The following is a 15,403-nucleotide window of genomic DNA, read 5'->3' as shown; positions in this document are numbered from 1 at the left end:
CGAATTAAAATAAAAAATAAGAGATGAAAGTTTAAGTCAAGTAGTTTCAAATGCGTAATTCGTTTGAACTTTAACGTTATGAACACTGAGTGACTCTTATTCACAAGCTAGATATCGTTTTTGTCGAAAGAATAATATGATGCTACAATATTACAGTAAATATTTACCTTAGTTTACCATGGGAACTTGCTTGGTAAAGTTTGACTAAACTTTTTATGTAATATTGTAGTATCATATTCTTTCGATTAAAATAAGATTCAACTTGTGGGTAAAAAATAAACAATGTGTTTCGAACGTTAAAGTTTAGAGTTCGTCAAAATATATCCAGAAACGCAACGGTATATCAATTTGTTATACCGGGTGTCCACTTATATTTTCCCCCATTTTAACTGCCTATAACTTCTAAACGGCTCAAGATAGAAAAATGCGGTTTTCGCTGAAATGTTTTATTTTAGTAAAAGTTTTGTCTGAATGGACTGAATTTTTTATAGGACTTTCAAATACGAAAAGAAAAAAGGCGGATTTTTGAAAAAAACGTTGTTGACTTTTTTTTAATGGAACACCCAGTATATTTTTTTGTAAATTGAAAGACAGGTCATTCACCTATCCAGCGATATAAAGTTTTTCAAAATCGGTTGTCAAATCACTGAGTAATTAATTTTTAAAATGATAGGTGCAACGTGGATATCACATACCTAAATAACATAGGTAACTAAGCAAATTGATATTAATTTGTGATTTCCACATTGCATCTCTTATTTTAAAAATTAATTGCTCAGGCATTTGACCACTGATTTTAAAAAAATTTATATCGTTGGATAGGGAAATCACCGTTTTTTCAAGTTTTTAGGTAAATGACCATTTTCATGTCGCTTTTAAATAAAAAATCGCGGATTTTTGGAAAAAAAAACGTTGTTGACTTTTTTTATTGAAACACCCAGTATATTTTTTGTAGCTTGAAAAAACGGTCATTTACCTATCCAGCGATATTGAATATTTTAAAATCGGTTGTCAAATAACTGAGCAAATAATTTTTAAAATGAAAGATGCAATGTGGAAATCAAATTAGTTATGTTATTTAGGTATGTGATATCCACGTTGCACCGCTCATTTTAAAAATTAATTACTCAGTGATTTGACAACCGATTTTGAAAAACTTTATATCGCTGGACAGGTGAATGACCTTTCTTTCAACTTACAAAAAAATATACTGGGTGTTCCATTAAAAAAAGTCAAAGTCGTATTTGAAAGCGATATAAAAAATTCAATCATTTCAGACAAAACTTTTACTAAAATAAAACATTTCATCGAAAACCGCATATTTCTATCTTAAGCCGTTTAGAAGTTATAGGCAGTTAAAATGGGGGAAAATATAAGTGGACACCCGGTATATGGTATGGTATATGGATATTTTAAACTGACTTTGGAATATAAAATCTGTAAAAATGGAACTGCTTACTTTGAAATGACTTTACACAAAATATGAGCTTTCATGCCACATTTTGTGTTTTTTTTTTAATTCGATGTCCAACCTACTGAAAAACGTCCTCGAAAACTCTAAAATTGGTTTTTTCCGACATTTTTATTTGTTATTTGCATTTTAGTTTACTTTTAATTTACTTAGAGAAATTTGCTTTAAGAAATACTAACAAGAATATAGTTCGTCTTAAAATCACCCAAATTATTAAAGAAAGAAATTTCGAAGCAAAAAAAGCAATTTTTTATAATAATTTATTTAAAAATAATTGGTATAAATAAATAAATAGGTGGCCATGAAACATTTTCGATAAACGATTAAACATAGAATATTAAGCATATTGACATCATAATCTATTGATTAAACAAAGTTTCAACTTGTGGGTATGAAATCCACCTTTTTCGACAAAGGCCACTTGCCTATTTGTAGGGAAAAGGACGATTGAGCCGATGGTAATCCGATCTCGATAAAGGGTTCTTTCAGCTATGGGTACGATTGCTTCGGCACCAGATTTAATCCTCCCAACACGATTATCGAAAGCTCTCGAAATCGACCTGCCTGCTTCAGAATTTTCACAAAATCTAATGAATATTGTCAAATATCAGGGTGGACTCTTTTGAATGACCAATACCTGTATAAATCATTTCCGTACTAAATGAGCAGTGTAATAAATCCAGTAAAATAAAATACTTCTGATAAATTGTACCAGAAGTAAATAAAAAATCATATTCGAAGATACTTTCAAAGAGCTGTTTTTTTAAATACAGATTTAAGGAAAGAAGAACAGCTAGTTGATGTATATAGTCTAACTCTTCCTCGTGAGCCATTAAATTTATTTATTTATTCTAATTACTTCTATTTTGTTCAATAGATAATAATTGGTAGACTAGATACATGCGATCTTTTATGAACAAATAAAACCATGCCCGAAGGTAATATCTAACACCAATTAAATCACTAAACGATTATTAAAATATAAAATAAACAGAAATTCCATAAAATAATTTGTAATAATTGTTTTTCATTAAACAAATGAAATTTTTAATATACAAAATGTTTTAAAAAAACTTTAGGACCCTTAGTATCGATTCAGAAAGAAATGACATATTAGATTCCATACACTAAGATATCCAATCCTGCTATCTTACAAGGATGTCCAGGAATAAGAAGAACATCCGGGTTGAAGAACCTTAGAACCTGGTGCAACCCAATATCTGTGCAGCTTTTCCGCGCTGCTGTAGATATGATAAAGATTGCCATGGTGATTGCCAACATTCTTCACGAATAGACATATCAAAATGACCAAAATATGGAAGGACTACGAACTCTAAAAATGAGGTTAATCAATTTCTTAATATTCTCAATAGGTATTAACATCCGGATGTGTATCTTGGATTCTTAAACAAGCGGAACGAACAAAGATAGATGTCACTGAAATGTTCTCTTGGAGAAGAATGTTAAGAATTCCGTGGACCGACCACAGGACAAATAACTCAATTTTAATAGAACTAATAGTGGAGTCACTGAAGGTGAATATGAGCTATTACCTCCGATTTCGTTGAACCTCCATGGATTTGCATGAAAATTGGTGAGTGGTTAGATGATAGCTCAAGGAACAAAGGTGACATGGTGCCAACTTGCGCTTTTACCCTGGGGGTGGATGCCACCCCTTCTCGTGGGTGAAAATTATTTTATTAAAAATAACCCCATAATTCGATAGGGGGACAAATTTCAAGCGAAATTTGTTTTATAAAGTTATTAAAATAAATCAAAACTTTTTGAGTTATTTAAGATCAAAGATTTTCATTTTTCTTGAGGAACATGCATGTTTTTAACCAATTTTTCATCAATAACTCAAAAAGTGTAAGTTTTTACAAAAAAGCTATTATTACCAAAATTAAAGCTAATAAAAAATGAAATAAATATCGTACTAGAAAAACCTTTTAATGTGAACTAAAAGTGAGTTATAGGTAATTGAAAGTATATTTTTTTCGGCGAGTAAAAAACTCTAAGTATTCAAGCTGAAATAACGGAAAATTGATGAATTTTATAACATAAACTTATTAAACATTTGTCAAAGTACTTAAAAATATCTATCAAATGAGCCCCCGAACATGTTGATAGCGTTAAAATTTGTGCTTCAAAATTTTTTCAAAATTTATCTTTTAAAAATTTTTCCAAAAAATGTTATTGTTTTTTTTAATTACTCCGTTCGTATTTACGATATCAGGTTCATCTAAAAACTGTTTGAAAGTCAATTCAAAGGTTAAATGACCCCGGTTGCATGGTTCCCACAGCAAAATTTAAGATTTCAACGTTTCTATCTCGGTTATTTTTTACCCTATAGAAATAGTGTAACAGGTAAAATATTTGGCACAGAAAAAACTAAAATTTGGTTATATATAATTTTTTACGTATATTGAGTATTTCTGGAGTTATTATCAAAATAATATGAGAATTACAATAATTTTAAAAATTATGATTTTTTTAAATATCATACCTTTTTTTCAAAAATATGCATTCTAAACCGGTCAAAATTTTCGAAAACATTACTTATGCTAATATAAAGAAGTTCTTGTAAGGATTACTATAAATTTTAATTTTTGTGGAAATGGCGTATGTTTTTTTTTTACTTTTTCGTAAAAATTCGAAAGGGTTCTCTTATTTTCATCATAACTTGCTTAATTTTGATGCTATTAACTTCTACTGGAGCTCATTTGATAGGTATTCCGAAGTACTTTGACAAGTGTTTAACAAGTATATTATATAAAATGCATCGTTTTCCTGTTATGTAAGCTTGAATACTTAGATTTGAGTACTCGTCGAAAAAAATATACATTCAATTACCCATAACTCACTTTGAAATAACTTTAGTTTAGTTTTTCAAGTGGAGAGTGTATTAAATTTTTTATTATCTTTAATTTTGGTAACAATAGCTTTTTTAGAAAGGTTTTTTTAGAAATAAAAATGTTTTATTTTTCACTTTTTCCTAAAAAATTCGAAACGGTTCTTTTATTTTCATTATAACTTGCTTAATTTTGACGCTATTACCTCGTTCTGAAGCTCATTTGATAGGTATTCCGAAGTACTTTGACAAATGTTTAGTAGGAATATTTTATACATTGCATCGTTTTCCCGTTATTTAAGCTTGAATACTTAGATTTGAGTACTCGTCGAAAAAAATACACATTCAATTGCCAATGACTCACTTTGAACTAACATTAGTTTAGTTCTTTATGTGAGAAATGTATTCAATTTTTTATTATCTTCAATTTCAGTAATTATAACTTTTTTGTAACAGTTTGTGCTTACAGTTTTTGATTTATACGTGAAAAACCGATTTAAAACATGCATTTTTTTACGAAAAAATAAAATCTTTGGTCTTTAATAACTCAAAAAGCCTTGATTTATTTTAATAACAAATTTTGCTTATAATTTGTCCCTATATGGATTTATGGTATTATTTTTAATAAAATAATTTTCACCACCGAGAAGGGGTGGCATCCACCCCCAGAGTAAAAGCGCAAGTTGGCATCATGTCACCTTTGTTCCTTGAGGTATCCTGTAATTACTCACCAATTTTCATGAAAATCGATGGAGGCTCAACGAAATCGGAGGTGAAAATCTTCAGTGACTGCACTATAAAGGTTTTGCGATTTCGTGTTTGTGAGTTTTTTAAATTGTGAATTTTTTAATGCATAAATAGTAAATTATGTATGTGTGTATTGTGTGTTGCATGTATATTGTGTATGCTTGAGACCTGTGTTCCACATTTCCTTATCCGCTATTGTTGGTAGATTCTTGTTGTTTACTTCTTCTTTAAATATTGTCAACTAAAGCCTGCTGCATTCTTATGGGTTTTGCTTTGATGCTACACATTTTTCTTTATTTAGTAGGATGTTGGCTACTTCCTTGTTTATTCTATTTCTCATGCCTGCTTCCGTCACGATTATTGATGCATCTTTAAACTGTGGTCTCTATTCATTATTCCAGGCATGTTTGCATATCTGTGCTTTGTTGAACTCCCCGTTTTTGATGTATGTTTCATGCTAGTTTATTCTGACGTTCACCAGCCTCGAAGTCTCTCCCACATAGAAATTGTTGCATTCTCAGGGTATTTTGTAAATGCAGTTCTTTGACCTCTCTTGTGTGTTGTTGGGTTTGATTTTGGGCAGAATAGATTTGAGTGTGTAGGTTGTTTTAAATGTTTTTGTGATGTACAGTAGAACCTCGATTATCCGTCTCTCCATTAACCGTAACCTCTGTTAACCGTCAGGGTTGGTAAATATATAAGTTGTATTGCCTACATAAACAAAAATTGAGTCATCAATTCATTTTGTTTGACCATTGCGATAAGTCAAACGAATCGTTAATTTGTAATAAGGAGGAAATCGGCTATCGATTGCTGACAGATGATCGATGAAATGGCAACAGAGGCGGATAAAACAGATTGAGAAGCTGACACAGACTTGGAATTTACGTAAAGAAACTAGAAAAGCTGCATCAAAAATGCAACAATTCATCGAGTGGTATTCTCGAGTAAGTACTCGAGATGAAGAAGCCAATAAAGTAGATTGTATGATCTTACGCCGATTAAGAAATTCAGCCGTTGCAAAATGTGAAGCAACAGTAAAACAAACAAAGATTTCCATTGGATTTTATCCAAATTGATTTGACTGTACAAACACAAATACCTCTTATATTTTTAAACAAAACATAATATGGCGGTTCGCTAAACTCAGACACAACTGGCTAGTGATTTTAGTAAGTAATTTTGCCAATTTGGTGAAATTGACAAAAAAAAAATAATTTACTAAATAGTCAATAATTACTAAATAATTAGTAATTTTGCAAATTTTGACAAATTTGGCCAAAAACAAAAAAATTACGTACTAAAATCACTAGCCAGTTGTGTCTGAGCTTAGCGAACCGACATACAAATAAAATTTAAGAGTTTAATTTTTAATTTTTTTTTTCGAATGTTCTGTTAACCGTCTTTTCGATTATCCGTCATACACTTGGTCCGATGCCCTGACGGATAATCGAGGTTCCACTGTATTTTTTATTTCCTATCCTTTTTAATTTTTCTGATAAGCCCTTTACATATGGTATTGTTGTCATACTTGAGCTCCTTCTTGTGGGTGTTCTAGCACCATTACACCGTATAATCTAAAAATCAAAACTGCAAAGAAAGATAACGATTCCTGAAGATATGCACACCAACCTATTTGCTGACGAGATTTTGTCCAAACCAACCCCCAAGTCAAAAATAATGTGAAGCATTATGAATAATATATAGGATAATGTCCAGGGCCGGATTTACCGTAAGGCCAACTAGGCCCGGGCCTAGGGGCGCCGAGGTTTGAGGGGCGCCCGCGGCGCCCCGCTTTTGTTAGGCAACCGACAACAACCGTTCATGAATTGATAAAAGTTTAAAAATGAATGCTTATTGGTAGCCTCCATAAATAAGGGAAGGAAAAAACCATGAAGGAAATAGGGAAGTGCAATTTAAAAAAAACACTTTAAATAATTATTCCTCGGACGCAGACACGGTACACACACTATCGTGGGGCGCCAACGGCCATACCATGTTGAATACACCGAACATGCGTAAACCTGCGCAAGTGCGCAGGCTTGCTCGCGCCTCACCGCCTCTCCCACGCCCTCCTCCACCTCGCGCCCGTCCGCCAGTAAACGTCTCGCTGCGGCTGAGATTGCATCCGTTGTATTACCGCTCCGTATTGGTTATGCCTGTGCTTTGTTTGCTTTTAAGATAGTTTTCTGTGAGAGCTAACTCCTACAATTAAGCTACCAATTTATAATAATGGGTAGCAAGTAATTATCAGGTTACCAAAACCGTGTTCGCAAAGCAGAGGAGGATAAGAAAGCCGTAGTTACCCTGTCAAAATGCCGTAAAATTGACGAGATGTTTAGTGTGCTCCCTGATTCTGATTCAAGAATTAAGTCGGATAACAACAATAAAGTTTGCACTGCTGGTAGCGAAATCGACAGCGACAATCATCAGCAACTTGAGGTAACAAAAATTTATTAAACAGGCTTTTGATTTGGTACAATGGTAACTTTCTTAATAGTGACGTAGCGTGCTAGGCATATATATGTTAACTTAATGTTAGTTGTAAAAAAGGAACCATAGTAAATTTTAATACAATTAAAGACTTGAGACACGTTCGTCAGTTAGGCCTTCCGTCATGCGTACCGGTACTTGGTACTTGACTGCCTTGTACAGTAAAGTAGAACTGAGACGTTGTTTTAATCGTGCATTTAAATTAATACAAGATTTTTACTTGCAGCTTCAACAAGTCAAACCTAATGATGAAAACATTGTGATTGAAACTTGGATTGTGAAAATATAATAAATGTGTTTGCCGAAAAGAAGGCAAGGAAGAAAGTGTTCTAGGAACATACTTTTATTATTATTAATTAAAGTTCGATTTTCTCTGTGCTTGTATGTTTTAATCGTAAAAATAAATTCACCCCTTCTATGTTTTTTTTATTAAAGGTTAATCTTCTCATCTTATTCGTCCAAGTAAGCCTTTTAATACCCTTCCTTTCACTATTCATTTGCTCATTCAATTGGTACATATGCAGCTTTTAACTTGCACCGGCGGGGGAGGGGGGGGGGCATCTAGGGAGGGGCGCCATTGGAGACGGGCCTATAGTGAAAAATTTGGTAAATCCGGCTTTGAGAATGCCAATTACCAGCTCCCTTCAGAGCAATTAGTTTATTGTAAACATTTTTCTTCTCGTAATTGTACATTTTAAAACAGCAAATAAAGCGGGAGATTAAAAAAACTGCTTTCTCATCAAACATTTTTTTCACAAGTGAACAATAAACATTTTCATATAAAGTATTTAACCCAGAGACTTCAACATATAAGTTATAGAATTTCTGTTGTAATTGTTTAATACCAAGCGAATTTTATTATTCAAAATCACTAAAAATATACTGGACTCTCTCTACTTCACTAAAAACCAAACTAACTAGCAAATCAGGACTATCAGTCTATTTCCTAATGCAAACAATTTGCAGGCAAGGGAAGCAAGCAACAATTAAGTTAAGTCTGTAATAAAAAATTAGAAATTTGCTAAGCATACATGAGTTTTTTCACTTCATATGCTAGGTGATAACCGGCGTAAGATGTAGCTTCTTGTTCCGGCGCTCTGAAAATAGCACACTGCTGATAGCACCATATATGTTTACACTTAACACTAACAATACACAAATTAAACTTTGTTTATAGCAGTATCAGCTATCTCAGAGACTCATTAGTATTCAGCTCTTTATAATAGGCGGTATGCTATTCTTAGAAGTGCGAAATTATATAAACAAGGGATCTACTTGTTTTGTGAAATGCTCCCTTGTTTATGTAATTTCACACCTCGAACAATCGTAACCCACTGACCTGAATATTAATGAGTCTCTTAGATAGCTGATACTACTAAATTACATTTTCTTCCAATAAGCTGTGAAAATCTTTAAGTTAACAAAATTTAAACAGTTTTAATAGATTATAAAAAAATTCCGCACTAAAAGACTACATTATCTTTTTTATATTAATTAGACATATTCTGGAACTATACAATTATTTTTATATTATGAATAACAACTTTTACTTATAGAAATGATTATCTACTAATTAAATTAACTATTTACTGGACAAATATACAGGGTGTCCACAAACTCTCCTAACAAACGAAGACCGGAGAGACCTCAGGTTATTTTAAGACAATTGAATCCAATTCATCTATACTCCGTCTAATATACTTACTGTTGCACGTCATCCGCGTCATAGCCCGTGACGTCACATGATACCAACACGAAATATTTAGGCGGTAGGTGTTTTCTTTTTTATAATCATTTTGCTGAGTACACTGGAATTACAGCCACTAGACATAATATTTTACTATATACGCGTAGAAATAATATTTGAAGATTTCTATTATTGTTTACTTAAAGAAATACACATAAAGCGTTTTTATGAAGCACATTTGTTCGGAACACACTGTAACTGTAACCGAACGAAGATGATATTTTGGCATAAATTGGTAACATTTATTTGACAGTTGCGGTATTGACACTTCAGATTTGTTTTTTTCCTTACTGTAAGTATTTGTTTTATTATATTTATTATTTTTATTATTTACTTTAACGTAAGATTATAACTTAATTCTTGTTGTCTGTTTCTAATGTTTTAATTTATTTACATTGAATATTAATTTGTCTTGCTGTAGGTATAATCCACTTTTGCAATAATTATGTGATATATTTGATTTACAATGGATTTAAGATTTTTTTTATACTTTGGCAACTCTGTCAACTTAGATCTCTGACGTAGATACGTTGATGACTTAGATCGATGACGTGCAACGGTAAGTATATTAGACGGACTCTAGTTCGAAAATGTTTCCTAAGGGAGTTGGAGCTCTTCAAATTTGCGTCTTTTAATTAGTGTTTTTTAAATACCTCCAGAACGCTTCTATTTAGAAAAACGAGAACAACTAGTTTTATACGCCTATTTATCTTTTAGAGATAAATCGATTCCATTAATTGCGAATTTCCAGTATCGGTCATAGGCGTCCGTTTTGGGTAGGGCAACGGACATTTTATCGCATAACTTTTTTGTCTTTAAGTTTTAAGCATTTTTGACACTGAATTATTAAAGAGCTTACTCTTGCTTTAAGTCGGTAGGATACATCGTTTTTAAAAAAAATCCATTTGAATATTTTTCGTATTTTGAATTAAAAACTATTAAAAATTATTTTGCATTTAAACTATTAGGTATACTAATATTAAAAATTATTTTCGCTTTAAGTTGGTTAAATACACCGTCTTTTTTTTTAATTTTTTTTCAAACATTTTTCAAATTCAAAAAACGAAAAAATTTTCGAATCGATTTTTCTGGAATGAGGCATATTCTACCAACTTAAAGCAACAGTAGCTTTTAGTACTAGTATACCTTAAAACTTAATAATCCATTGTCAAAAATTCAAAGTTATGCGATAAAATAACCGTTGCTCTACCCAAAATGGACGCCTATGACCGGTATTAGAAATTCACAATTGATGAAATCAATTTACCCCTGGAAGATAAATAGGCGTACCCGTATTCGTTTTTCTAAATACAAGCGTTCTGGAGATATTTGCAAAAACTAATGAATGACAATACGTCATATTCAAAGAGTTCTAGCTTTGTCAGGAAGCATTTTCAGAATTGGTGAATTGGGTTAAATTGTCTTAAAATTATGAGCAATCTACGGTCTTTGTCAGGAGAGTTTTTGGGCACACTGTAGAATGTGCAGAATAGATAATGATAGCTACTGTTAGGAAAAATATAAAAATCACCGTCTGAAGCCCAAAGTTTTTACTACCCAAAGACAAACTGATATCCCCACAGCTTAGTGGAAAAAATGCCTCAAATGAATGTAAGCGTAGATATACAGGGTGATTCATTAAGAATGTCAAATCTCTGAGTTGTAAATTCTCGACCTCAAAATATTAAGATTTAACCCAAATCACTTAAATAAAATGTGTCTCCTTACAGAGTTACAGGGTGTTTTATTTAAAAATTGAATAAATATTTTTACCCAGTACTTTAAAACTATTTGACATATCCTTCTCATACTTTGCAGATAGTGTAGTTGCCATATACCCTTCTAAATTATGATAATTCGACGTTTCTGGTTACTACCAGAGGCGTACGACAGGGGACAGTGAATGATATACCTTTCCCAAATTCTACGCCACTGGCGGAATTGCTATTTTAGTACAATATTTCGGTTCTCCAAAACTTTTTAGGTAGATAATATACTCTTTATTCGTAAGATAAAGTCACTTCTTTTCGAGATATTTGAAGTTGAAAATGAAACGGCACAACTATTTTGATTAATGTATTGTGCCCCTTCATTTTTAACTTCAAATATCTCGAAAACTAATGATTTTATCGATTTAAATGAAGAGTATATTATTTACATAGAAAGTATTGGAGAATCGAAAAATTGCAAAATAGTAATTCCGCCAGTGGCGTAGTATGTGGGAAGGGTCAACCATTCACTTTCACCTGCCGTACTACGTCTCTGGTAGTAGCTCGAAAGGTTTATTTAACATATTTTAGTCGAATGTACAGTACCTACACCTTGTGCAAAGTATGATAAACGTATGTCAAATACTTTTAAAGTACTGGATACAAATAGTTAATACTTATGTAACAGGTAAGTTTAATTTAAAAATTATTTGTACTCAGTACTTTAAAAGTATTTTAAATATCCTTACCGTGGTAGAAAGTGTAGGTACTCTACGCCCTACTAAATTATGTTAAATAAACCTTCAGACTACTACCAGAGGCGTTCAACAGGGTAAAGTGAATGATTGACCCTTCACAAATTCTACGCCACTGACGGAATTGCTATCTTAGCAAAATTTTTAGATTCTCCAATACTTTCTATGTAAATTATATAATCTTCATTTGTAACGATATAATTATTAGTTTTCGAGATATTTGAAGTTAAAAATGAAAGGGCGCAATACATTAATCAAAAGAGCTGTCTCGTATCATTTTCAACTTCAAATATCTCTAAAACTAATGACGTTACGAATAAAGAGTGTATTATTTACTTAGAAAGTATTGGAGAATCAAAATATTGTACTAAAATAGCAATTCCGTCAGAGGCGTAGAATTTGGGAAGGGTAAATCATCCACTGTCCCCTGGCGTACGCCTCTGGTAGCAGCCAGAAACGTTTGTTTATCATAATTTAGTAGCAGGCAAAGTAACTACACTTTCTTTAAAGTATCACAATGATACGTCAAATAGTTTTAAAGTATGTACTGGTTAAAAATATTTATTAAATTTCTAAATAAAACACCCTGTAACTCAGTAACGAGGCACATTTCATTTAAGAGATTTGGGTTAAATCTTAATATTTTTAGGTCTAGAATCTACAACCCAGAGATTGGACATTCTTAATGAATCACCCTGTATAAATTGTTATTTTTTAATGATACTGATTCGTTATTTTCGAAAGTTAAATTTAAGTTTTTGGTATAAATGTAAAATTAATGTTTAAAAAGTTTTAATTTTTAAATATTAATATTTTTCGTTTGCTCGAAAAGCTATCAGTAGTTTCTTCTTTCTTTCGATAATAAATTTTGAGATCACTTATGAATAATGAATTTTGTTGTTCTGAAGCTATTTCCTTATGGCATTTTTATAATAATTAACCATTTAGTTGGGAAATAAGCCACAATTAAATTGAAAAAAATAATTTTATTAACGTTTCGACGCCCAAATCGGGTGTCGTAGTCAAAATACAAAATACTGCTAAATTAAACAAAAATGTTGTTGCTTAGCAAAAAATTCTTCTAATAATTTTTTAATCTGACTCATTTAATCGGCAATTCAGACATAAATATATTATACATTTTAGTAGAAGACTTTAAAATGAATAAGTATTGCCAATATTTATTGACCAATTAATATTAAAATGATAAGTATTGCCAATATTTACTTATTGCCAATATTTATAAGTTGTAATATTTATCGCCCGATTTGGGCATCGAAACGTTAATAAAATATTTTTTTCCAATTTAATTGTGGCTTATTTCCCATCTAAATATTTAATTATAATGAATTTTGATACAAAAACGAAATTTCAAAAATGTTTAGGTACATATACACCAAAGTACTAAATGTGAAGTAAGGTTTTCTTGAAATTTTACCGGTAAGTAAAAAATAAATTAGCAACCAAAACCTACCATATATTATGCTGAAGTGTGCTTCTATCTTGGGGGTGTAATCTACCCCAACAGAAGTGTAGGAAGCTTTATATTAAAAGAACCTCAAAAATAGATAGAAAAATATATTTTATGGAAAAAATAATCTATAAGTACATTTTATTTTATAAAAATCAATAGTCTTAGACTCACGTTAATGAAAATTTCAATTTTTCTTCTGTTTTCAATCGATTTATCACGAATAACTAAACGACTTTACATTTCATGGAAAAGGGTGTTTTTTCAAAATAGTCATGGATTTAATTTTTCAAAATAGCAAGTAAGCAAGCAATAGTGATTTAACCCAGCCTGAGAGACTTGCTCACTCCTTGAGAATGACATTCGGGTGATACAATTCATTGGGCGAGGATGATTAACTCATGTAAGCAGGAATCACTCTACCTCGCTCCAATGCTCCAGACCATCCACTTTTCCCAACGATAGCACTCTGATGAGCTATAGAGGCTCTCAATCAGAAAGTGCTTTTTATATGGGAGTCCTGGGTGCACGGACTCCCACATGAAATCCTACCTCAATCAATGCATGGATCAAGTGTTTTGCACCTGAGCGTACAGGGTCATTGATTAGTGGGGTAAAGCTTAATAGATCCGCTATCGTAACAGATAGCAATAAAACTTAATAAGAAAAATTGTAGCCAACTTTGAGCTTCACATTACAAAATTAGTTAGAAGGTTACAGGTTGTTCGATAAGACAGTGGCAGACCAAACTTATGTTTTTTTAAATGGAACACCCTATGTTTCAGTGGCGGCTCTTGGCTTTAGAGACAGGGTCGGCAAGGTTTTTTCTCCTCAGATAGGTATGCCATCTAATTAAAAGGCTTCAATTTCATAGAAAATTTTTGGTTTTTGTTTTTTTTTATATTTTTTTATTTTTTTTGTTTTTTTTTTGTAAACCTGTTTATAAATTAACTCTAGTCTATGTTGTTTCGAAGTAGCAAAATGGGTTATAACGTCATTGTAAAATTTATTATTGTTTTGGAGAGGTTTTAAAATTTTTTTTCTATTGACATTTGAGACAAGTTTAACATTCTCTCTTGTTTCATAGTGTTTCGACAATACGTTTTGACTTTTTTGAGACAAGAGAAATCCCGTTCATTTGAGGCAGAATTTGCCCACCTTTGAGCACAATAATTTATTAAATTCGGGAACAGATTGTTGTACCTAATGAATTGCAGTATATAAAATTAAACATATTTTGTAACATATCCCACCTTCCGAAAATATTTAGATCAGCATATAAAACTGTTAATCCATTTTCTTATTTTATTTGAATAAAGAATGATGGATAATTTTTAATGAACTTGTTTAATAGATATTTTGAAAATTCCTTGTAAATAATAATTGAGTTATCCTTCCGCTCAAAAAGGTCCGGAACATTGTTTAAATAATCAAAATGTCAAAAAATTAAGAAAAACTTCGATTTTTTTCTTCGTTTTTTGATCTTAACTTTCAAAGTATTCACTTCTGAGAAAAGTTACACTGACATAAAAGTTGGGTAACTAAAATTTCCTACAATATGTATAGGATTGGTTAAAAATTTTAAAAAGTGTCATCCTTGTTGCAATACAGCAATAATTGCGAAAAATAAGTATTCGCATTTTACGTTTTTCAACCATTTATGCTAACACTTACGACCTTCATATTTTAACCAGAAAACCTTTATGATATAATAAAACAATACTGTAAATTTCATTAAGATCGATTCAAAACATTTTGCAAAATAAATTTTGCAATCTAGCTTTTGCAAAAAAATTAATTTTTTCAAAATGTTGCTGTACTGACAATAAAGCAGATAGCAAGTTGAATATTTTACATATAGAAGAAAGGTACAGTATTCTTCTATACGTAAAAATAAATTCAACTTGCTGTCTGCTTTATTTTCAGTTCTGCAACATTTTGAAAAAATTAATTTTTTTGCGAAAGCTGGATTGCAAAATTTATCTTGCAAAATCTATTAAACCGATCTTAATGAAATTCACAGTATTTTTTTATTATATGATATAGTTTTTCTGGGTAAAATTATGAAGGTCTTAAGTGTAGCATAAACGGTTGAAAAACGTAAAATGCGAATACTTGTTTTTTATGATTTTTTCGCATTTATTGCTATTTTGCAACAA

At 31.4% G+C, this 15,403-nt stretch overlaps 1 protein-coding gene across 5 annotated transcripts in view; it reads right to left on the bottom strand.

The window, feature by feature from the left end:
- Nucleotides 1–15,403, bottom strand: part of LOC114336268 (calcium-activated potassium channel slowpoke) — a 663,340-nt gene that overhangs the window by 54,702 nt on the left and 593,235 nt on the right. For 4 of the 5 annotated variants that reach the window (XM_050659851.1, XM_050659850.1, XM_050659853.1 and 1 more), the window contains one exon: nt 8,594–8,659. The exons of the other annotated variant lie outside the window; for it this stretch is intronic. In XM_050659851.1, the coding sequence (XP_050515808.1) occupies nt 8,594–8,659 (66 nt within the window). The remainder of the gene's footprint in view (nt 1–8,593; nt 8,660–15,403) is intronic. 5 annotated transcript variants of the gene reach the window in all.

Source organism: Diabrotica virgifera, chromosome 8, assembly GCF_917563875.1.
Source record: "Diabrotica virgifera virgifera chromosome 8, PGI_DIABVI_V3a".
Taxonomy (NCBI): domain Eukaryota; kingdom Metazoa; phylum Arthropoda; class Insecta; order Coleoptera; family Chrysomelidae; genus Diabrotica; species Diabrotica virgifera.
This window is presented reverse-complemented; position numbering and strand designations above follow the sequence as displayed.